The 24,018-nt window shown below is 34.2% G+C and overlaps 4 protein-coding genes across 5 annotated transcripts; 3 read left to right on the top strand and 1 right to left on the bottom strand.

Moving 5' to 3' along the window:
- The first annotated feature begins 9,610 nt into the window (after nucleotides 1–9,610).
- On the top strand, nucleotides 9,611–11,039 carry LOC127105787 ((+)-neomenthol dehydrogenase). The gene is made up of 4 exons (XM_051042994.1): nucleotides 9,611–9,799; nucleotides 9,907–10,165; nucleotides 10,304–10,498; nucleotides 10,578–11,039. The coding sequence occupies exons 1-4, from the start codon at nucleotides 9,708–9,710 to the stop codon at nucleotides 10,971–10,973; spliced, it is 942 nt and encodes a 313-aa protein (XP_050898951.1). The 5' UTR covers nucleotides 9,611–9,707; the 3' UTR covers nucleotides 10,974–11,039.
- A 780-nt stretch (nucleotides 11,040–11,819) lies between these two features.
- On the top strand, nucleotides 11,820–14,200 carry LOC127105786 (succinate dehydrogenase assembly factor 2, mitochondrial). The gene is made up of 4 exons (XM_051042993.1): nucleotides 11,820–12,095; nucleotides 12,198–12,324; nucleotides 13,678–13,746; nucleotides 13,826–14,200. Exons 1-4 carry the CDS (start codon nucleotides 11,893–11,895, stop codon nucleotides 13,970–13,972), a joined length of 546 nt encoding a protein of 181 aa, XP_050898950.1. The 5' UTR covers nucleotides 11,820–11,892; the 3' UTR covers nucleotides 13,973–14,200.
- A 799-nt stretch (nucleotides 14,201–14,999) lies between these two features.
- LOC127105785 (uncharacterized protein At4g14100) lies at nucleotides 15,000–16,764 on the top strand. The gene is made up of 2 exons (XM_051042992.1): nucleotides 15,000–15,512; nucleotides 16,313–16,764. The coding sequence occupies exons 1-2, from the start codon at nucleotides 15,041–15,043 to the stop codon at nucleotides 16,507–16,509; spliced, it is 669 nt and encodes a 222-aa protein (XP_050898949.1). The 5' UTR covers nucleotides 15,000–15,040; the 3' UTR covers nucleotides 16,510–16,764.
- On the bottom strand, nucleotides 16,736–18,916 carry LOC127105784 (uncharacterized). Of its 2 annotated transcripts, XM_051042991.1 has the most exons (8): nucleotides 18,743–18,916; nucleotides 18,616–18,647; nucleotides 18,464–18,516; nucleotides 18,302–18,351; nucleotides 17,921–18,221; nucleotides 17,595–17,783; nucleotides 17,240–17,422; nucleotides 16,736–17,126 (listed from the first exon to the last, which is right to left on the bottom strand). In XM_051042991.1, exons 1-8 carry the CDS (start codon nucleotides 18,859–18,861, stop codon nucleotides 16,881–16,883), a joined length of 1,173 nt encoding a protein of 390 aa, XP_050898948.1. In that variant the 5' UTR covers nucleotides 18,862–18,916; the 3' UTR covers nucleotides 16,736–16,880. The 2 variants fall into 2 exon arrangements, with proteins under 2 accessions (XP_050898948.1, XP_050898947.1); XM_051042990.1 differs by having other exon boundaries at nucleotides 18,464–18,647; nucleotides 18,743–18,914.
- Nucleotides 18,917–24,018: the final 5,102 nt, after the last annotated feature.

The following is a 24,018-nucleotide window of genomic DNA, read 5'->3' as shown; positions in this document are numbered from 1 at the left end:
CTATGTGTTTATGCTAGGTGGTGCACCAGTTGCTTGGAGTTCGAGAAAAGAGCCAGTAGTGGCATTATCATCATGCGAAGCAGAATACATAGTTGCTTCTCTTTGTACATGTCAAGCAATGTGGATGGTGAATCTGGTCGAAGAGATAACAACGAAGAGTCATGGAGCAATTACCATGAAGATCGACAGCATGTCAGCTATCAATTTGACGAAGAATATGATAGTACATGGTCAAAGCAAGCATATCGAAATGAGGTTCTGTTATCTACGAGAGTAGGTAGAAGATGGGAAGATGAATGTGGAACACTGCAGAACTGAGAATCAAATTGCAGACATCATGATGAAAGGAATGCAGGTCGAAGTGTTCAGAAGACTAAGAGCTATGGTGAATGTAGATAACTTATACACAATGAATTAGGTGGTGTGTTGAATTGTAGTTCCTTGGGTCGAAGCAGGTTGCTCGATAGAGTAAGGAAGTGTTGAACCACCTAGTGTGTTGAGTTGTGTTAGTGTGTTGAAGCATGTTGCTTCACACAGAATCTTGACTTAGGCCTATTTTAGTAGTGTTAGCTATTTTGGGCTTTTATAGTTTTGGGCTTTAGCTTGAGGTCCAAGTTAACCAAAATCTATAAATAGAGGGAGTAACCCTTATTCTTGTAATGAGGTGAATAGAGTATTCATAACACTTGTAATTCACAGTATTTTGTAGTTGCAAAGTGAATAAGAAGTTTTCCGCAGTCTGTGGGCAGAGAGAAACTCTGCAGAATTTTATTACTCTTCTCATTCATCGTTCTTTACACTCTTTCTTCCTCCATTGTTATTTCTTTTCATTGCTATTGTGCGGGTGATAACAATCTTGTTCGTCAAGATTGATTGAAATTCTCCATAAGTTTTGGGGGATTTCCAACACAAACATCATCAATGGTGAACATACATGAACACTTTAAAACATAAATTTCATTCAACAAATATCATCAATCCAAAGAGAATTAAACATTTCTCTACCCTTTCATTCATATCTTTATTATTGAATCAAATTACCACCCTTACCTCGTAATTCCATAAAAATTCAAGTTTTTTGACTATGTATTCTCTTCCTTAGAGCTCTTCTTAGGTTTTCCTTTCTTTTCTCTTCTCTTGTCTTTTTTTCACCAATTCCAAAAGTTTCAACTCACTTCTCTACTCATAAATCAAAAACCTAATTTTTATCTTTCTAATATTCCACTAAGACCCAACTTATTACTAACTTACATTTATTTTAATTCTCTACAATCTGCACTTTCCACCCCAAACTCATTATTTCCTTTTATTTTATTATTTCGTTTAAATAACAACACAAAAACATTATTTAATCAATTAAATAATTCTAAATAAATCTACGAACCTCTAATTATTCGTCACACTCTTTATCTAAGGGTCGCCCACCCTTGTTTCCCTAACACATCTCAATTATCACACAAATGATAATTAGATACGCACATAAAATTATAATTAGTTAATATAAATAGTTTTTAGAAAAATGGGGTGTTACAGAGGTGCAGAAGAGACAAATGCTAAACGCGATACCGTAGTATGATGTACGACATATGCGTATTGCACGACATGTATTTGTTGTTGCGTTTTGGAAGAGTTTATGGTCAAAGATTAGATCTGATTAGAAACTTGACGAAAATGTCACATGTATGAGATCATGCACATGACTTTTCTTATTAAAAGAAATAATTATTTATTTTGCAATAAAATGCATGTGATCAAAATGTAAAAACAAGATATGATATTTTAGATTAAAAGGTTAATATGAATAAATCAAAATATGAATAAAAATGTAAAATATGAAAAAATGTGACAAAAATACAAGTTAACTGGATGAAAAAATGTCCGGACAATATTAGGGTATGACATAAAGCAATGGGAAGGGCATCAGAGAGCTGGAAGAAATAAGCCTAAGGCGACTCACTTAATGTTTGCCGATGATCTCTTACTCTTTGGAAAAATGACTGTCAACCAAATAAAGACCATCAAAAGTGTCCTAAACAAATTTTGTTCAACTTCTGGCAGCAGATCAATCATAAAAAGTCAAGCATAATCTTCTCTCGAAATACCACTACGCCAAATAAGGGAAAAGAGGGCGCTTTTTTTGGCCTATAACAGCGCTTTAAAGCGCCCTCTAATCTGGCGCTGGCATAGGTAAAGACAGCGCTTTTTTTCCTGGTGAAAACGCTCTCTAAAGTGGCTCTTTAAGCCCTTTAAGGGCCACTTTAGAGGGCGCTTTTTAAAGAAAGCGCCCTCTAAAGTGGAAACTTTTAAGGGTTTAGAGGGCGCTTTTACTGGAAAGCGCCCTCTAAAGTGGAAACTTTTAAGGGTTTAGAGGGTGCTTTTACTGGAAAGCGCCCTCTAAAGTGGAAATTTAAAGGGTTTAGAGGGCGCTTATTTTGGAAAGCGCCCTTTAAAGTGGGTGGTTATTTAAATTTATTTTTTTAAAAAGCGCTATATTTATTTATTTATTTTAGACAACCTGTATATTGAAGCAGTACACCCAAAACTGTATAATTTGAAGCCCTTTTTCACACATTGCATTCAACAAGCCTTATATACAACAATCCATACATATACAACAATCCACTGATATATAATCGTTTAACTTCTAAAGATTCTAAATATACAACCAATTCATAACTTAAAAAGAAATAAAACTAAGTAGCAAAAGCATCTCTGAGATGTATGTTTTTTTTGCTAGCAGCAGTCTTCTTAGCAACAACCTCTTTTTGTTCAATATCAATAGCATGAACCTAAAATATCATAAAATTAGTTAGGTGAAGTATAAGATCAAGAATTAACATTTTCTATGCATAAATATCATATAATTGTGTTTATACATTTTTTTTTATACAACTGACTCGATTTGCTGCGTAATCCCCTTATATTTTTGGTCCCTTATCTTTTGAAGATAGAATTGATATTTGTTTAGATGGACATGTTCCATTGTCGTAGAAGGATACTTTCAAATATCCAGCATCATCATCTACGCGAATGAGGCTTGACGACAATGGAACATCTCCATCTAAACAAATATCAATTGATACTTTCAAGTATCCCTTGCCCCTTGCACGAATGATTGACTTCATAATAGCCATTTTACCTGTAATAAAGAAAACAATTAAAATCAGATGACAAATATAAAAACAATTAAAATCATAAAAGCCATTTTACCTGTAATAAAGAAAACAATTAAAATCATTTGACCTGTACCTTTTTCACTAAGTTCTCTTTCTTTTCTTGGTTGGAATATGTTCTACATGTCTCTTAACAACACAGACGGTTGGATTGATCCAAATACCCTCATTATGATCATTTCTAATATATGAATCATTTGATATAATATTCTCATCTTGATCATTTCTGGTAAACGATTCAATCTCAACATCAATATCACCTTGAACTCCAGTGTTTTCATCAATTACTTTGTTGGAAAAAAGAACTATAGACCATTTCGTACTTTTCGGATCATTGACATAGAACACTTGTCTAGCTTGAGAGGCTAGAATAAAAGACTCATCTTTGTATCCCACCCTATTAAGATCCACTTGCAAAAATCCTGACTTATCCATTCGAATGCCGTTATTATTTTCAACCCACTTGCAACCAAATATAGGAATCTGAAACTTCTCATAATCAAACACCCAAATACGCTCGATAACACCAAAATACGACAGATTTGCAAATTTGGGGTTTAAGTCCTTCACACTTGATATGTGCATTGCTTCAGCTACCACGGTGACACCACTATTCTGCATAGTACTTTTATCATCTTGTTCTTTGATATAAAATGTGTATCCATTAATCGCGTATGCGCTATAAGAAAAAACATGGAAACTTGGACCATATGCTAAGCATCTCAACCTTTCTGTTATTGAAGCGGGATCTTAATAATACTTTGAATAAATATGATCCTTAAACCAAGGTATAAAACATCGATTGTGCTCTCGTACTATCCAATTTTCATTTCTATTGGGATTTAAACCTCGGAGAACATCCTTGTGAATTTCAACATACGGCTCAACCTCATTCTCATTGTGCAGAACATACAAATGCACTTGATCCCGTTCGACCCTTGATACTGCCACGATTTTATTTCCAATTAGATTTTTTCCTTCTTTCTTTTCGACAAGCTGAGACTTGGGGAGTCCGATTGACTGAACATTAGACAAATATTCAGTACAAAACTCAATCGCTTCTTCAACAATGTATCTTTCAACCATACAACCTTCTGGTCGACTTCGGTTCTTCACGTACCCTTTTAATATTTTCATATAACGTTCAACAGGGTACATCCATCTCATATAAGCTGGTCCACACAATTGTGTCTCTTTCACAAGATGAACAACTAGATGTACCATTATGTCAAAAAATGATGGAGGAAAAAACATTTCAAGCTCACACAAAGTAATAACGATTTCTTTTTGCAACATTGGTAAGATCGCAGGATTGATCACCTTACTGCAAATTGACTTGAAGAAAGAACACAACTTAGTTATAGAGCTTCTTACTTTTTCTGGAAGAATAGAACGTATACCTATTGGGAGAAAATGTTCCATTATAACATGGCAATCATGGGTCTTTAAACTCTTTAACTTGAGGTCTTTCATAGACACAAGTCTTCTAATATCTGAAGAGTACCCTTCTGGAACTTTAACTTCACTTAGAAACTTACACAATGTTTTTTTCTCCTTTCTAGATAGAGTATAAGCAGCAGGCGGTAGATATGTTCGTTTTCCTTTCTTCAAGGGTCCTAATTCAGTTCTTATTCCCATCGCTATCAAGTCCTTTCTTGCCTTAAGGCCATCCTTAGACTTTCCTTGTATATTGAGTAACGTGCCAATAACACTTTCAAATACATTTTTTTTTCAATATGCATAACATCAAGAAAATGTCTCACATACAAGGACTTCCAATACGACAATTCAAAAAAAACTGACCTCTTCTTCCACCCACTTTTGACAAGTGTCTGGGCAAAAGGCTTGCCAAACTGAGTATCCAAATCTTTCACCTTTTCAAAAATTTGATCACCCGTCAATATAGGTGGAGCTCTGCCTTGTTCTGTCTCTCCATTGAACGCCTTTCTCCATCCACGGTAGTGATGATTTGAATTTAAGAATCTCCGATGACCGAGAAAGACATTCTTCTGACCAAACTCCAAGCGCTTCCAATCTGTTTTATCTTCACAAATAGGACACGCACATTGACCTTTTATGCTATACCCTGATAGATTTCCGTATGCTGGAAAATCATTAATTGTGCCAAACAACATCGCCCTCAAGTTGAAACTTTCTTTCCTATATCCATCATAAACCTCCACACCGGTCTCCCACAAAATCTTTAAATCTTCGATTAAGGGCTTCAAGTACACGTCTATGTCATTCCCTGGTTGTTTAGGTCCAGAAATCAACATAGCCAACATCATGTACTTACGCTTCATACATAGCCATGGAGGTAGGTTATAAATCATAATAATCACAGGCCATGTACTGTGTGAGATACTCTGGATACCGTGTGGGTTCATTCCATCAGTAGATAATGCCAAGCGAAGGTTTCTTGATTCTTCTCCAAATTCAGGATAATCATTATCAATTTTCAACCACTGTGGTGAATCTGCCGGATGTCGATACTTTCCATCTATAATTCTTTCATCTGCATTCCAGGTCAAGTGTCTTGAATCGGTTTCACTACGAAACATGCGTCTAAATCTCGGAATAACAGGAAAATACCACAAGACTTTTGCTGGAGACAACTTGTTCTTATATCGCGAGACACCGCATTTAGGACACTCATTTAACGATGCATACTCATTTCGAAACAAAACGCAATCGTTTGGACATGCATGTATCTTATCATAGCTCATGCCAATAGAGCACAACATCTTTTTGGTCTCATATGTTCGATTGGGAAGAACATTATCCTCAGGAAGCATATCTTTCAAAAGGGCTAATAACTCTGTGAAACTTTTATCCGACCATCCATTGCCCGCCTTTAAGTTGTACAACTTTAATACCGCAGACAATCTTGTGAATTTAGTGCAACCATCATACAAAGGTTTCTCTGCATCACTTACTAACCTCTCAAACATTTCGGGACAATCCTTAAGATCTCCTTCAAGTGCTTCTGCAATCTGTTCAACTCGATCACAATCGTATGTATCTGCGCCACTATAGTTTGAGGCATAGGTCGTACTATCCCCCGGTTCAACATTCTCGTTACTTTTCTCACCATGCAAATTCCAACATGTATAACTTTGATCAATTCCATGCCTCATTAGATACGATGTCAACTGAACTGCGTCAACCCGTTTCCCATAACAACAACCCAAGCAAGGACATATCATTCTACTAGGGTCTTCGGCGTGCGCAACGGAAAACTTAACGAATTCTGATACCCCATTCTCGTACTCTCTCGACAATCGATTGGAAGACATCCATGTATTATCCATTACTAATTAGAATAAACAAAAAACAATTTCATAAGAGAAACCAAAAATGGGATGAGACAAAACAATTTCGCTTTATTGAGTTAGTCTCTGTGCAGGGCATTCATGTCTCCATTTACTCTATCAAATAACATCCATACCTAAACTTCTTAAGTTACTAGCTACGCTATGTACGCTAAGTTACTAGAATCAAAGGTTTCTAATGTCTCTATAATGCAACCATAACCGAACCCTAACAACAGTCTTTGAATGTGATTCATAGCGATATCAAATTCAGCAATTTAAAAACCAACCGTCAATTGCCTAATAAACCCAAACTATTTAAATGACTATGAATATTGAAACTTTACAGGTCGAAACAAACGTAGCATAGACAACAATAACATAAAACTGAAATGGGGCAAAGCTAAAACAAAGCAATAGTGCAAGTAATAATGTATGCTAGAATAAATACACTCATAAGCTGCATCGTGTACCTTTGATTGGTAGAAGGAGGAAACGTCGTAGATCTAACAGAGGTGGAAGGAGAATGCCTTAGAAGTAGCGAAAATCGTAGCAGTGAGAACCCTAACGTGAAAAAGAACGAAAATAACAGAGAGTGAAATAACAAAACGCGCAGTATGTTATAATTTTAATGTTTACTAAAGGGGACCTTAGAGGGCGCTTGTGGAAAAAAAAATGCCCTCTAAAGGGGACCTAAGAGGGCGCTTATGAAAGCGCTCTCTAAGGCTTTCCAGAAGCGCTTTATAAACTGGAAATGCACATGGACTTATAACAGCGCTTTATTAAAAGCGCCCTCTAAGGGTAACCTTAGAGGGCGCTTTCTAAAAAGCGCCATGTATTGTTGTCCCTCTATCTCCTCCTTATTTTTTCGCTTCACCTTAGAGGGCGCTTTATTATAAAAGCGCCCTCTAAAGTGCGCTGTCTATTGCTCCTTATTTTTTCGCTTCACTTTAGAGAGCGCTTTTGTAATATAGCGCCCTCTAAGGTGCGCTGTCTATTCCAGTTTTTGACGTAGTGTACCAAATCTAACATTTAGAAGGATATTATTCATGTAGCATGTATCAAGGAATTAACTCAGTTGGGGTTGTATCTTGGTGTTCCAATTACTAGAAAAAGTCGAAAGCTTCGAGACTATCAGTTTATCATTGAGAAAGTGAAAGCAAACTTTCAATGTGGAAAGCAAAACAACTTTCCATGGATGGAAGAGTGACTTTTGCTATCATTGAGGCCTTACCAACTTATTCCATGTTGAGCAGTAGGATCCATATGAGTTATGTAAAAGAAATTCAAAAGTGCCATAAAACATTCATATGGGGTGACACCAATAGTGACAAGCATATTCATATTGTTAAATGTAGTCAAAATCAGACGAGGGCTTGGGATGAGACCTTTAAAAGTGATGAACATAACTTGCCTTGTTAAAATTAGCTGGAATCTTTACAAGGAGGATAATGATTTGTGGAAGAAGGTTATTTGGGAAAGTACAGTAGAGGCAAAATAGGAAATACTAATGTAAAAAAGTATGACTCGGGATTGTGGAAAGTTTTAGTACATGCTAGGTTAAAAATTGAGAATCAACTAATTTTAGAGGTTGGCAATGGAGAATTTATTAAGGCCTGAAATGATTGTTGCATCACACAAGATCTTAAGTTGAAGGACTGCATGACAAATAACAAGAGTAAGCCAACAAACACCAAAGTGTGTGAGCTTGTTGATGAGAACCACAGTTGGGATTGGAGAAAGCTCAACATGCTTTTCAATCAAGACATCTTCGATGCGTATAGCTGCAAATCTAATATTCTGAACTTGATCGAGGTTGAAATTAACAAAGTAGATAACCATCACTTCATTCAAATTTATGTAGAAGAGAACAAGTGTGTCGATAATTTAGCTAAAATATGTGTCACACAAAGATTATGAACTAGTATTCTTGAACATTGTCTTATGGAAGTTATAAATTCTTATGTAATTGATATAAGAGGTACTCCATACAATAGAAGAGTGTGTTTCTACTTGTTTTGGGCCTTAGGCCATCTTTTATCATAAAAAAATAAAATAAGAGAGAAAGTGATTATGAAAAGTTACACATTAAATATTTTTATTTTGTATATTATATTTAAAATAATATTAAGAGAAACAATCAATGTTAAAAATATAAGATATTTGAGAGCATTTTAATAAAATTTTAATGCACACAATTATCTTTTAAAAGACAAAGAGTAATTTTGATGGTAGTGTCAATAAATTTTTTAATAATAATAATAAAATAATAATAATAATATATTAAAGAAGCGTGATATTTAATAAAAAAATTATTATAATTTTTTCTTATATATGCAATATTATTACTTTTTATTATTTTTTATTTGCTATTAACAGTATTTATTTTAATATATTAATATAATACTTTTTTTGTTATACTTTTCGTATTCAATAGAAAATGAAAAAACTAATAAAAAACTACTAAAAATTTGTACATTATTATAAAGAACTAAAAAATGAATATATAAATTGAAAAATTAATATTAAATTCATTTTCACCATAAGTTTGAATAAATATATCAGTTATTAGTAAAGTAATTAGAGAATTGAGAGTGGCAATTTAAAAGTAAAAAATTGTGGGGATGAATTAATGAGTGATGAAGTAAAATAAATTAAGAATTAGAGTGAATGAAGTAATGAGTAATGAACGAGACGGCTATAAAGAGTGAATTATGTTATTTCTAATTTTGGAGTAAATATGATTACATATAAAGAGCTAAATATAATAATAATTTTAATATATTTATATTATTATATGTGAAATTATTAAAAGTTCAACAAAAATATAAATTATTAATTTTTTTAGTTATTTTTTAAAGAAATTATAGAATTTGTAGAATAATAATAATAATTTTCATATATCAATATTATTATATGTGAAATTATAAAAATTCAACAATATTCTATAGTAATTTACTTGACCAAAAAAAGGTATATTTCCAGACTAATGAACATTTTACTAGAATAATTTTTCCTTAAAGTATGCCGAACAAAAGTTAGCCTGAAGTCTAGTTCTACAGCCAACATTGGTGCTTAGACCAACAACGTGTCATACATTTTCATGTCCCTACGCACTTCCATCTTCAACGTCTCACTCTTCAATCCAAAATTCAATCATCACTTTATCTTCATGGCATTCTTGCTGAATTAATACATTCCTCAAACAGATAAGGAAAAAAAAATGGGGCACAAAGAAAAATCAAAAGACCGAAAAGATAAGAGATTGCAAGAGATTTCACTTTTGAGGACCATTCCTTATTCTGATCACCAGAGGTTGCATTGAATTTCTAGCTCCATGTTCTTTCATTTTATAATTAGAGTTTTGTCGTTAATCGTAACCATGTCTGATTTGAGGAATTAATCTGCAATGTGTTATATAGGTGGTGGTCTAAGGAAACAATTGCCGTGGTTACCGGTGGAAATAGAGGAATTGGATTTGAAATTTCTAGACAACTTGCTGATCATGGAGTCACTGTAATACTAACATCAAGAGATGCTAGTGTTGGTGTTGAATCAATTAAGGTCTTACAAGAGGGTGGTCTTGATGTCTCTTGTCATCAACTTGATGTTTTAGATTCTTCATCCATCACCCAATTCTCTGAATGGCTCAAGGAAAATTATGGCGGCATAGATATCCTGGCAAGTTCATAAAACATATAGGATCAAATACTTTCAGTATCAGATACATTAATTATTCAATGTATTGACAAAGTGAAGTTTTTAGTATAAGTTTGTGTTATATGTATCGAAGCAATAATGTATGATGTATATTTGCAGGTAAACAACGCAGGTGTTAATTTCAATTTCGGGTCGGATAATTCAGTTGAAAATGCTCAGGTGGTTATTGATACAAATTATTACGGAACCAAACGTATGATCGAAGCTATGATTCCGTTGATGAAGGCAACTGCCGCTGGTGGTCGTATTGTAAATGTGAGCTCGCGTCTAGGTCGACTGAACGGGAAGCGAAATGTAAGTGTAAAAATCAAACCATATGATTGATTTTTGAAGTATTTATGATTAAAGTCGAATATCTTTTTTAATGTTTTAGAGATTGGAGAATGATGAGCTGAGAGAGCAGCTTAGTGATGTGGAGAATCTTACTGAGGAACTAATTGATGGTGTTGTGACGACTTTTCTACAACAAGTGGAAGACGGAACGTGGAAATCGGGAGGATGGCCTCAAACGTTTACCGATTACTCTGTGTCGAAAATGGCTGTTAATGCTTATACAAGGTTTATGGCAAGGAAACTTTGTGATAGGCCTGAAGGGGAAAAGATATTTATCAACTGTTATTGTCCTGGTTGGGTGAAAACAGCTCTAACAGGTTATGCAGGAAGTATTATAGTTGAGGATGGTGCTGATACTGGTGTTTGGCTTTCTCTTATTCCTGAACAAGCTATTACAGGAAAGTTTTTTGCTGAGAGAAGAGACATAAATTTCTAACCAACTTCAATGGAAAGCAGTTTTGAAAATGTTACTCAATAGATGAGATTATTTGAGGCACTTTTGTGATGGAAATGTTATCATGTTGTTGAATGTTGTTATTAGTATACATATTCTTTCAATGAGTTCATTCTTGTAGAATTTAACTTGAGCACAATGTATTGTTTTATTATTATGCTAAATTCAATTTATCACAAGAATTTTAAGGAAAAAAAGGCAACAGTGATTTTTGAATGCCCAAATCAAGTTTTTTCAAAACAGTATTATGGATCTAGGAAATAAGACATTGCTATGCATAATTATTTGAACTCCGTACAAAATCTACCGTCTCTATTATTAGGAAATCAATATTATCAAAAGTAAAATGTACAAAAATATTATCAAATTCCCATTCTCACTATTAAGAAAATCCTCTCTCTCTCTTATTTTATAGAGCCGTCAATTTTTTCAACAAATAATCTAACGACTATTAAATAGAATATTTCTTTTGAATCTCCAAATAAACATTCTATTCAATAGTCTTTTGCATGCATGCGTTACTTCTCCTACCATCTTTCTTTTTTAGTACATGCCCCACATATATTCATCATGCATATGCATGCATCATTAGGGTTGACGTCTCGATGCAAAAAAGAATACATGTGTCAAGTATGTTCTTATTGTATGATTTTTTAATTTAAAAAGTGGTTAGTTTATGAATAGTTTGGAAATGTGATTATTTTGGTATTTAATTTAGAAATAATGTTTTTTTTAAATTGAATAATTAAGATGTAATTTTTTTTAGTGGTTGGGTTGGTTGTGACGTGGCGAAAGAAAACAAGTTGTGGAGAGAAAAAAAGCCACGGTAGCAACAGAAAAACAAAAGCGTAATACAAAGTGGATTTGAGAGAGAAACGGAGAAAGATTAACGAAAATCGGAATGGCTTCTTTGTTTATGAAAAGAATTGTTCGAGTCCTCAACTCGTCGGCGCCACCGTCAAACACTCTTCTCCGGCCACTTTTCGGACATTCTAGGATTTCCCCTTTCACATCCCATTCTGATAATAACAACGGTACTCAGTCTAATAACTCGTTTCACATTGATTTATCCAATGAAGAAACCAAACGAAGCTTGTTCAACAGGTTCGCTTTCTGAATCTCCCTCTTTTTGTTTCTGAATTTTGTGAAGATGAATAATAATAAACCCTAACGTGTGTTACTGAATGATCTTTGTGTTGCTAACAGGTTATTGTATAGAAGCAAGCAACGAGGGTTTCTTGAACTCGATTTGGTTCTCGGAAAATGGGTAGAGAATAATATTCATTCCTTGGATGAAAATCAAATTCGATCTCTCATTCATGTCCTTGACGTGGTAATTTTTTCTTCTTTATTTAGCTTCAGATTGATCCTTTATAAATTGTGAATTTAAATGCTAATAGTTTTTTTAGTACTTGTTTGGTGAAATTTGTAAATATTACTTAGGAATTAGGAATTTAATTCCAGTTTTATAGGTTAGAATTTGATCAAGAGCCTGTTTGAATAAACAGATTAATTAAGAGTTTATAGCTAAGTGCTATAAAGTAAAGTCAAATTCTTTTCATATAGAATATCTTCGAGACTCTTGGAATTAAATTGAAAACTTGTTACAGGCATGTCATAAGCTCTTCCGAATAGTCTCTCAAGTGTTTATGTCTAATACTAATGAATAAGTTCAAATAAGTCTATTTAAACTAGTCCAATATTGTTTCTTTCACCGGATTCTTGACAAAATTCACCTGTTGCGGGTACTATAGGGGAAGAATACACTAGATCAAATATGTTATCTACCTGGTTTCGGGAGGTGAATCTAAGGAAGGTGGAATTGGATGATGTTTGGCTGAGAATTTTGATGAACTGCATGATTGCAATTGCAATACAATCTTGAATATTCAAATCTTAAGACATTGGCTTTAACAATATAGTGTCTAATATAATGAATTTTGGAGGTAAAACTGTATCTATTTAGAAGGGCTAAAGGTTTGCCATACAAGCGTGACTGGATGTTCCAAATGCAAGTCATTATTTTGTTTGTGTATGAAAGCATCTTCGTTCTTTGTTGATGTCTCTTATAAAAAATTGGACTTCATTCAATTAATTTCATCTGTCCAAGGGTCCAGATAGTTTTCCCTAAGCACCTATGCTTCTGTTTGGGTTATTTTGCCTGTTGGCTATTGATGCATCTACCATAGTTCTAAATTGTGGAAGTGGGGACAGTTATGTTGCAAACCTTGATATCACGAGCAAATACAGTCAATGCGGCCGTAATTGTGGTTGCTGACCACAATTAGAACTATGCCATCTACGTTAAGAGGGGACTAATAGTTTGGAATCTTGTTAATGAAAAGTTTACAGTTTTTTAAGTACAATAAAGGATGAAATGGTGATTTGTATCTTGCTTGTTGGTGGGACTAATCCAAAAGAAATAGGTGAGAATAATTTGACTTTAGTTTCTTTGGAACTTACCTACCGTAGACACCCTTATGAACTAAACTAGATCCCGAGTCTGTAAAATTTTAAGAGTTGTACGTTACGAATGTAGATAGTATGAAGATTTTTTCAGGGGATTAAATTTGCAGTCTTGATGGGAATGGAGATGGGTTAGCTACGTGTTACTTAACTTTGAAAGAGACACAGATGTCTTGGTTTGAGTCTATGTTAACTTCAAAATCTTACTTTTGTTATGCAGGAGAATCCAGATTTATGGAAATGGTTATCTGGGCAGGAGCAACCCCCAGAATCACTCATCACTAACCCTGTGAGTCTCGTTTCAATATTTGAATGAAATTTCAATGTTATCAGGGGTAAAATGCTCATACCAGTTGTTTGTTACGTAGGTCTTTGCTGCAGTGCGAGAAGGAGTTTTGAAGAATCTTAATAGCCATTCTTCTCCCGAAACAAGAGCAACACCGGGGCAACCATGGGTAAGAGGCTGGGATGATATCCAGAAATTTCGGGGCGGTCCCATCACTGGGAATCAGTAGCTTGGGTATAAATGATATTGCCATTTGTAACGATAAATGAATTCTTATACCATCTTTGTTATTAAAAATAAGGGCCTAATAGCAACAACTTGAAGGTTTGTTTTAGGCTAGTAGTTACTAGAAATCCGTAAAAGAATAAAACGAGTGAAAAGATTGTGGTTTTCGCATTCTGGTGAACCATTGTTCTGTATTAATTTATATAACTTTTGTTGGTGGTTGTGTGTTTTAGCTTAAAACACTAGATTCTGGATTTTTCTTTTTACATTCTAATAATTTATCTCATTTTGTACATTTTGTATTCTACAAGTGTGAATCTGTTCAAAAACATTTCTGTTTTCATTTTCTAAAAGTTTATTTCAATGTGATGTTCATGTTTGGTGAATTTGTTTTGAACTCTTTTTCTATGTCTGCACTGGTTGATATGTTGAGAATTGGGAACAAAGAAATACTTTGAACTAAATCAAGGGTAATACAAACATGGTTTCATTGATTTAACATTTCTACTAGTGTATAAGAATTGAGGAAGCAGATCCTCTAACTTTGTCTCTCTAACTTTAGACAAATTTTAAGAGAGAGGTGAACAAGTTATGGAAAAAAAGGAGGGAAACAAAGTACTGTCATAATTGATTATGGAAAATTGATTTTTTTTTTTTTTGACTAAAATTGAGTTTGAAGATAAAATGATTTATGTTTTGATAAATTTTTGCGAAAGTGAGTTGAAATGTAAATTTTAATGTAAAATCACATTAAGACTCTAAAGCTATAAATTTTAATTTAAAGTAGAATTAGAAAACATAATTTTAGTGAGTATTATTTTACTCAATTGCAATCAAACAGTGAAAATCAATTATTGGTTGATTAATTTTTGTTCAAATTTACTAATTTGCTATATTATTTTATATTTTATTAATTTAAATAAAATTAAAATAATACATAATTTTTTTAATTAAATTTTTTGGTTCATTGACGTGTAACAAAAAACGGTTGAGAATTATTCATGGGGTATATAATCTTATCCACGTGATTCATAAATACAATACATTCCTCTTCCTCTTTCTGAAATCCGCCATGGCCTCTTCTGCCATAGAAGAACGCATTTGTTTGTGTCTATGCCTCTTCCTCTTCCTTCATCTCTCAACTTCAACCAGAGAGACCCCAATTCCAGCGCCGTGGCCGGAACAGTTCCACTCAGTGCTGTTCATCAACAGAAGCGGCATTCTTCAAAAAACTGACTTATGGTACGATTGGCCCAAGGGACGCAACTTCAACATCATCCAGTATCAGCAAGGTGTTCTCAAATACGACCTTGAATGGAACAACGGTACCTCTTTTATCTACACTCTTGACCCTTTCAACCGCACTTGCAAAAAGCTTCATTTTGATGTGGGAATTCTCCGACCCAATTGGCTCCAAGGTGCTAACTATTTAGGTCAAGAATATGCTGATAATTTTCTGTGTAATGTTTGGGAGAAAGTTGATTTTATTTGGTACTATGAGGATGTTGTCACTCGAAGACCCGTCAAGTGGATCTTCTTCTCTGGTTAGTTGTTATTGCTTATAGTTTGTTATGTTAATTAAGTACCAATGTTTGTGTCTATAAAACAAACTACATGTGTTAGTATTGTTCGGAGTGGAACTAGAATTGATGGATAGAGGAAATAGAGATTGCTGCAGTGTCCTGAACTTCCAATGCGGTGAAGAGGTGCCGACCTATACACTCCAGCGTTCAAGTCGGTAAGAGAGTGAATAATAGTGGTGTGAGAATTAGAATGTATTTGAATATTTGAGAAATGGTGCGCCTTGTATCTTATATAAGAGAAACCGTTGACAGCTGAAAGTGTGGAGTGAGGCGGGCATCGCGGTCGGTCGTCACATTGATCTGGACGATCATTAAAGCTCCTTTGGGCGGATTAGCCTATATCCAGGGAGAAAAGGGCATACCTGTTCTGCGCGCTTGACTGCTTCCGCTATATCATTGAGCCTTTCTTCTTGGGCCTTGCGAACGGTCCAAAACAAGTTATATGTCAGTGTCAGATATACAGACACATGTGCAACCCTACTTTATTCTGAAGTGTTGATGCTGCATAACTATTTAGTCGCCGGAAAAATATGTTTTTTTTGTCTGTACACGAATTGCTAATAACTATTAGAAACTCACACACACAACCGTGACTACCAGGTTCAAACTCTAGTGATGACGTCCAACTTAACAATATCGGTTTCTGCCAATTGAGCTAGAATTTGTGGACAAAAGACAATGTTTGTTACTAAATTAATTAATTACTAATTGTGTTGCTAGTGATTTGCAAGGCTGATATATATGATGGTTGGTGAATGCAGGAATGGTTTCTCATGTGATGACATTTGAGGTTGGTGCAGTGCTGGAGGATGAGCATTGGCAGGCTCCTGTCTATTGTTTTAGTAAGTCAGAACCTGAACCTCGGATACACAACATATTGAGCAGCTCCTTATTAGATTCAGAAGCTTCTGTTGGTGGTCGTAGTTTTCGTAGGACATTAACGAGTGAGATGAGATGAGATAGGCCACCTAGAAATATAGCACACAGTTTATAATTGCGAGGTTAGCAAAGCATATATACTCTGTATAACACTCTAGCTATATGTACTTTGTTTTGTTGGTAAGTGGTAACTTGGTATGCATATTAAGTTACCATTTCTCAATAGAAACTTTGGTGTTGGTTTGCATATTAAGTTACTGTTTCATGTCTTTAATATACAAAACACTTGATATCATAGAGAGAAATTTAAAGAGTGAGTGGTAGTTTTATTCAACACAGCATCATTTGTGACAGGTAAAGAAAAGAAATTATTTTAGTCACACACCAAGCTTTACATTATCAAATCCCATATGCATCAAGCATTGGCTTATTTGTATGCACTGAGTTTTTCTATCCATCTACCGCTTGCATTCTAGCCTTCTTTCCCAAGCATTCGATCACATTTTCAAAGCTTCTTTTGAAAGAATCCAGCACCTCGTTTTCAAGTTGTGATCCAACACAACTCCAATCAATCCCCAGCGTCTCAATTGCATTGTAAGTGTTTTCCGCCTCTGATACTTTTGCATCAATGGTTCTCGAAAGAATACCATGGTCCATGAATGCTTTAAGAGCAGGGTCTGGTGGCATGGTTGAAATCTGTGTATGCACCAAAGAATGATCACTTATTTTATTAACCTTATAACATTCATTCAATGTAATTAATCGCATGTTTGAACTGCGTTAATCAGTTAAACTGTTGTCGAAATTACCGTATCTGGTCCAATAAGGGAGTTAACATAAAAAGTATCAGGGTAAGATGAATTTTTCACATTGGTTGATGCCCACATCAATCTTTGCTTCTTGGCACCTCTCTTCTCCAAGAGCTCCCATCTCGGACCCGAAAACTTTTTCTGGTAAAGCTGATAAGCCAACACTGCTTGAGCAACTGCAGCCTGAAATTATCATTACAACATTGTAAATCAAATTTGAGAAGTGAAAACACAAACTGTCTGATCTTCACCTAACAAACTCGTGTTTACGGATCAGAATGACTGCAACATTTATCGACTATAATAAATCCGGATCCAAAGGCGACAAAAATTAATTGGGAAAAAAGTTTCACACCTTTCCTGTGAGATCAAGAGCCTCAGCAGTACCAATCTCCTCAAGTTTCTTATCAATTGCAACATCAACTCTACTGATGTAGAAAGCTGCTGCACTTGAAACCTTAGACAGATCATTCATGCTAGAAGCCTCAAGACCATCCAAGTAAGCATTAATAACTGCTTCATATCTAGGGAGAGAGAATATGAGCTGTTCAAAATACACAAACAATAAGCATAAGAATGTCCATAGTTGTAGCACCGACACTTCTGATTGTGTCCACATATCATCGTTCGTGTCTGTGTCAGTGCATCATATATAAGAACGTCCATAAATAAGAAACTTACAGTGACATTTACACTTATCCCAAGAGAAATAACTTCCTTTATCGAAGGAATGGATTCATCAATTGCAGGAATTTTAACATAAACATTTGGACACGCAACCATTTTATGAAGCCATTTTGCTGCTTCAATTGTCCTTTTGGTATCATTTGCAAGCTTGGGAGAAACTGCAACAGATACATATCCATCTACACCCTCTGATTCAATATAAATTGGTTCCAAGAGTTTGCAAGTATCATGTATGTCTTTCACAACCAATTCCCAGTAAACACTTTCTATGTCTTTTCCTGCCTCTACCAAATCCCTGCTAAGCCGAAAATCAAATTTATATTGGATCTAACTAATTTCTCTAAACTGAATTCATGAAAGCAAAAAAAAAAAGACCTCAGCTGCTGATTGTAAGAATTCGATGATGATATGGCTTTTTCAAATATCTGCAACATGAAAACATTATCATAGTACAGGGTTGGTAGGAAAAAAATGAAAAGCGAAATCAGGATGTTTTCAAGAGAGTAAACATAGGTAAGGAAAAAATGAGAAGAATACCGCAGGGTTGGTAGTAACACCTCTGATTCCAGAGGAGATGAACGGAACCAAATCTGAAACGGGTCGACAGAGATTATCATAGTAAGGACTTTGTCTTTGTTTCTCATAAAGATCATGAAGAATAGTCTTTGTCTTTGTCATTTTCACATTACCATTGTTCATTTTTGCAGACAAACACTTTAAGCTGTGATTTGGAAATTGAGAGATAACAATTAACAAGTGTTATATAAGATGCAATTAGTTGAAAAAAAGAAGAAAAAAATATTGGAACTAACTAACCTCAAGGGTCTATAATAATGTTGCAACAAACTTGATCTAGTTTGAAAATGAAAATCAAGTGTCATCTTGGTAGGTTTTGTTGGTTTAATAGAACTTGTAATGTTTGAGATTGAAGCCATATGTTATTTTTATGGAATGGACATTTGTTTGGATTTCATATTGGTCCTATGTTATTTAAAATGTTGATCCCTATTTAAAAATGCTAGATGTTAATATCAATAATAGAGTTTTAAATTATTTGAATAAGACATATAATAAAAAAAATCATAAACGACCTAGTGGCATGTGGGTAGCATGTTAGATATCAAATGTGAACAAAAATAGTTACTTGTATATCTGGTTCCACTTTAGTTTTGGAATCATGATATCGACTTTTAGATTTTGGAAGATACAAAATTTATGGTTAAATCTCAAAGGCAATAGTATAAGTAGTTGAAACTTTCTTCCTTGTATTAAAATGTTGAAATCAATAATAGAAGTTTAAAATTAATTGAGAAATACTAAAATAAAATATAAAAAAACTATGAAACATTGCATTTGATTAGAGTATAATTTGACGAAGTCACATAATTTATATGGGAGTTTGGAGAAGGAGGTAGGGATTTGAGATTTTGAAAAAAAATAGAGAAATTTTAATATTTTTTGAAAGAATACTTTTGTATAGAATGATAAATTAATGTCTATCAATAATATATTTTTATATTTTGTTAAAGAGTAGAGAAGAGTTAGTTAGAATTTTTGTTTTTATCTTGTAACCAATTTCTTTTATGATTGAAAGTTAGTTACAATAGGGTGACACCTTGTTACTTATAGTGGTAATAAGGTGACCTGCTAGAATAGATAAATCATGTTTCCAATGTTGAGAGGTGTAAGTAGAAAGAAAAACTACTAGCTAAACACTACTCTAATATCCCTTCCCTTAAAAAAAAACTCAAGGGAGGTAATAACCTTGAGTTTGTGGCTTAGAGTTAGAAAACTAGTAGAGGTGAGAGGTTTGGTGAGCACATCAACCCACTGATCCGTGCCTGAAACATGAATGACCAGAACCTACTTAGCTAGAACCTTTTGTCTGATCAAGAAAAGATCAATCTCCATGTGCTTGGTTCTAGTGTGAGGATTGTGAGTTAGGAGCACATCATAATGATTGTAACATAGAATCATAAGCATTTTAGAAGTAATTTTGAGAAGAGTTTGAACCCAAAGTAATTCTGCAGTGGCTTGAGCTAAGCTTCTGAACTCAACTTCAGTAATGAATCTAGCAACTACATGTTGATTTTTAGACCATCAAGAAATCAAATTAGGGCCAAAGTATATTGCAACATCAGAAGTGCTCATTCTATCATCTAGATCAGATGCCCAATCAGCATCACAAAACACTTGTATAAAAGGAGATATGGTTGTGTTGAGAGGAGTGAGATGAATACCATGAGTAATAGTGTATTTAAGATATCTTAGAATCCTTTTCACAAATATCCAATGTGATTCAAAAGGATGACCCATGAATTGACACACCTTATTCATAGAGTATGCTATGTTTGGCCCCAATCACTGATTTGTACATGTAAGGATTTTAGATAGCAGGAGAGCCAAATTTGGTGAGTTTGCAGGTAGACTGTATATGAGTATGCACAGGGTTGCAGTTAAGCATATTGGTATTTTTAAGAAGGTCTTTAATATACTTTGGTTGAGTGAGGAAAAGAGAATGAGAGACCACCCTTTTTACTTTAATACCATGAAAATAGTCTAGATCCCCTAAGTGCTTGAGAGAGAATGCCACATTAAGTTTGTTGATAGTAGATTTCGAGAGAGTTGATGAACTCTCATTGATGATGATATCACCCACATAGACAAGAACGTAAATAGTACGACATTTAGGAAAATAAGTGAACAAAGAGGAATCACACCTGCTAGGCTTGAACTTGAGTTGAACAAGAGCAGCTTGCAACCTTTCAAACCATTATCTTGGGGCTTGCTTAAGGCCATAGATAGAGCCTTGTTAAGTTTGCATACTAAATTAGGATTTGAACTTTCAAAACCCCTAGGTTGTTTCATATAGACCTCCTCTTCTAGAAGCCTATTTAGGAAAGTATTGTTCAGGTCCAACTACTAAATGAGCCACTTGTAGGTTATGGCAATGGAGAGAATAGTCCTAATAATGATAGGTTTAACTACACAAGAGAAAGTCTCATTAAAATCAAAACCTTCTCTATGATGAAACCCTTTTGCCATAAGCTTGACTTTGTGTCTGCTCATTGATCCATCAGGATTTTCCTTCAATCTAAAGACCCATTTGCACCATATGTTTTGTCTTTGAGAAGGAAGAGACACAAGAGTCTGTGTATTATTACTCATAAGTGCATCATACTCTACTTGCATGGCTTCCTTCTGAAGGTGAGAAAAACACAAGAATGGGGGTTGAATTATGTTGGATTTTCTTTAACTTTTCCAGCTTCTACTTCTGATTGATATTAATCAGATTCTGAATCTTCAGTTCAGAGTCACTCAGAGTTTGAACTCTTGTAAATCTTTATCAGATTCTGAAACAGAATCAAAATCATATGTAAACTAATGATAAAAATATAGTATAGTTCATAAGCAAGTAAAGTAAAAACACGGGAGACACAAACAATTATCCTAGTTCCTCTCACAACCTAAGAGTAGTCCAATCCCATTGCACTTTCAAGGGATTTCCACTATAACCAGGTCTGGTTACAAATGCTCAAGCACACAAGAAAGAGACTTCATTTGCTTATACATACAAGTATAACACTTCGTTGCTCAAACAAACAAGTTTGAGACTTCCTTGCTCAAGTACACAAGCTCAAGACTTTCTTTCTCAAACACACAAGTCTGAGACTTTCTTACTCTAGCACACAAGCTAAAAACTTCAAATGCTTAAGCACTAAAGGAAGAGACTTATGACTCTATAACAAACTATTAAAATATTTGGGTAACAACACTTGATATACAATCAGAGGCGTAGGCAGAATACAACTTAGAAAGACTCTAAAACTTAAGAACTTCTAAAATATACATAAATTTAAGATGTTCTAAGTATTGTAAATTTGATAAAGTATATTCTCTTTGAATGTCAATGAACAGAGTTTGTATCAGAGTGTTATATTAAAGATTGGTAGTCTTCTTCTTTAGCCCTTCTGCTCCTTATTTAGAGAGGGAGAAAAGAGATGTTGAAGAATTTCACCAAAAGGTTGGTTAACCTTTGTACTTGATTAGACACATTAAGCAAACACCTTTCTGCAAGAGGAATGATCCATTAAAGCTCAAACAACTAAGAGAGAGAGATATTTTCTTAAGTATTCACGTGATTAAAAAGGTTATGAGTCTGTCAGAGTTGCCTTGGTAGAAAATCCTCTACTTTAGAGGCTAACTTTCCTTCAGACTTCACTCTTCAGAGGCTGATCATATCAGAGTTATCTTCTTGGATTCTGAAGCTTTAGAGTCTAGGTCACCAGAGACTGACTTTCTTCAGAGTTGACTTTTTTAGAGTCTGGATCTTCATCAAAGGTAGAGTCTACAAAAGTGATCTTCATAGTCAGAGTCTGATATTCAGATTCAGATCCCTCAAGCATTTCTTCATTTGTTCTTAATGATATAATCAAGCATACTTGAACAAATGTTAGAATCTCCAATTGTTCTTTAAATACTTTGTTATCATCAAAACCCAAGGGATATGGTATTTAACCAATTTTGTTCTAACAATCTCCCATTTTTTATGATGACAAATAATAGTATTTAAAAACAATGATTGTTGATTTAATTAACTTGTTAACTTCAGGATCAGAGGTTTATAAACTCCCCCCAAGTCTGATAGCCCAGAGGATGAGGTTTGTAAACTTCCCCTAAGTCATATCCATCTTAATTAAAACTCTTTGACAACATAATAATATTCATCTTCAGAAATTAAGCATAGAAGAATAATCATCAGATTCAGGTACTTAAATACTCTTTATCTCTCCCCCCTTTTGACATCAACAAAAAGATAGAAAATAAGGGAAAGTAAAGATACTGAAGAAAAATAATATAAGGGAAAAATAATTCTGAATAAAATTGAGTTAAAATCAATCTTTACTTTCCTTTAGTTAAAGAACCATTTAACATAAAATTGGCTAGTATGGTTGATAAAAGCATCTTTAATTTTTAAGGTGGTCAAATTTTGGTTATGACAATTGAGCTCAGATAAGTAGGGATCAGAACTGGGGAGGCGTGCATGAAGACCAATACTAGCTTCTCTTTCTTGGTTTATTGGGACACAAAGATCAAAGTTGAATATGCACTAACCCAATCAGTCTATAAATAACATATTTGCGTTATGACCAAAATCACATTCCTCTTCTCCCATACTCCTCTCTTTTAAAGCAGTATGGGCAAGCCAAAGTAAGATAATAATTTGAGGAGAGACTTTTCTAAGGAGATTAGCAAGCTTATAAAGAAGTAAAAGAGGGAAGATAAAATTACATCTGCTGAAGCTGCAAAAACTCAGAAAGTCATGGAAGCTGAAGGTTCAAGCTCATCTACAGGGGCTTCTAAGATAGGGAGAACTTCAAAGACAACAATGAAGAATCCTAGAAAGGAGAAGGAACCTGGTGAAGAATTTGAATACAACTCAGATGACGATCAAGACTATATTGACTTCCTCAGAACTTATGATGAAGGAGTTGACCAAGTCTGAAGGATGTAACTTTTCATCATGCATTTGTTATCTTTAGAAATTAATTTTGAATCTTGTACTCCTTTTATTTGAGTAATAAAGCAGATCCTTTTCACATGGCTTCTTATAATAATGCTTATTAGCCACTAACAAACTTTGATTTAACCATTTGATATTTGAGATCTCAGAGCTGTTTTCAACCATTTTAACCATAATGTTTTGAAAAGCAATTGAAAAACAAATTTTATACTAAGGGAGAATCATGACATGATTTTGTTTTACCATAATTAAAATACTAAGTCCCAATTAATATAGCTCAGAGTATTAGCAAATAAGTACAAACTGAAGTTTTAACAGATATAAGACCAAGTAAAAATGATTTTCAGATTTGTGACACATAAGTGGACAACACAAAAGAATTAAAAAAACGATTATATGCAATCAGAAACAATCAATCATGTTCTGAGCATTAGAGGCTGAGATGCTTCAGAGACTTCTACTCATCAGAATATGGTTCAGAGCTTCTAATCATAGTAGCTTCTGATCATGTCAGTCTCTGATTCTCTATTCATAAGCAAACACTAATCTACCATAAAATGCATGTTCG

This window comes from Lathyrus oleraceus, chromosome 7 (genome assembly GCF_024323335.1).
Source record: "Lathyrus oleraceus cultivar Zhongwan6 chromosome 7, CAAS_Psat_ZW6_1.0, whole genome shotgun sequence".
Classification (NCBI taxonomy): Eukaryota; Viridiplantae; Streptophyta; class Magnoliopsida; order Fabales; family Fabaceae; genus Lathyrus; species Lathyrus oleraceus.
Note: the sequence above shows the minus strand (reverse complement) of the source record. Positions and strands in the feature narration are given on the sequence as shown.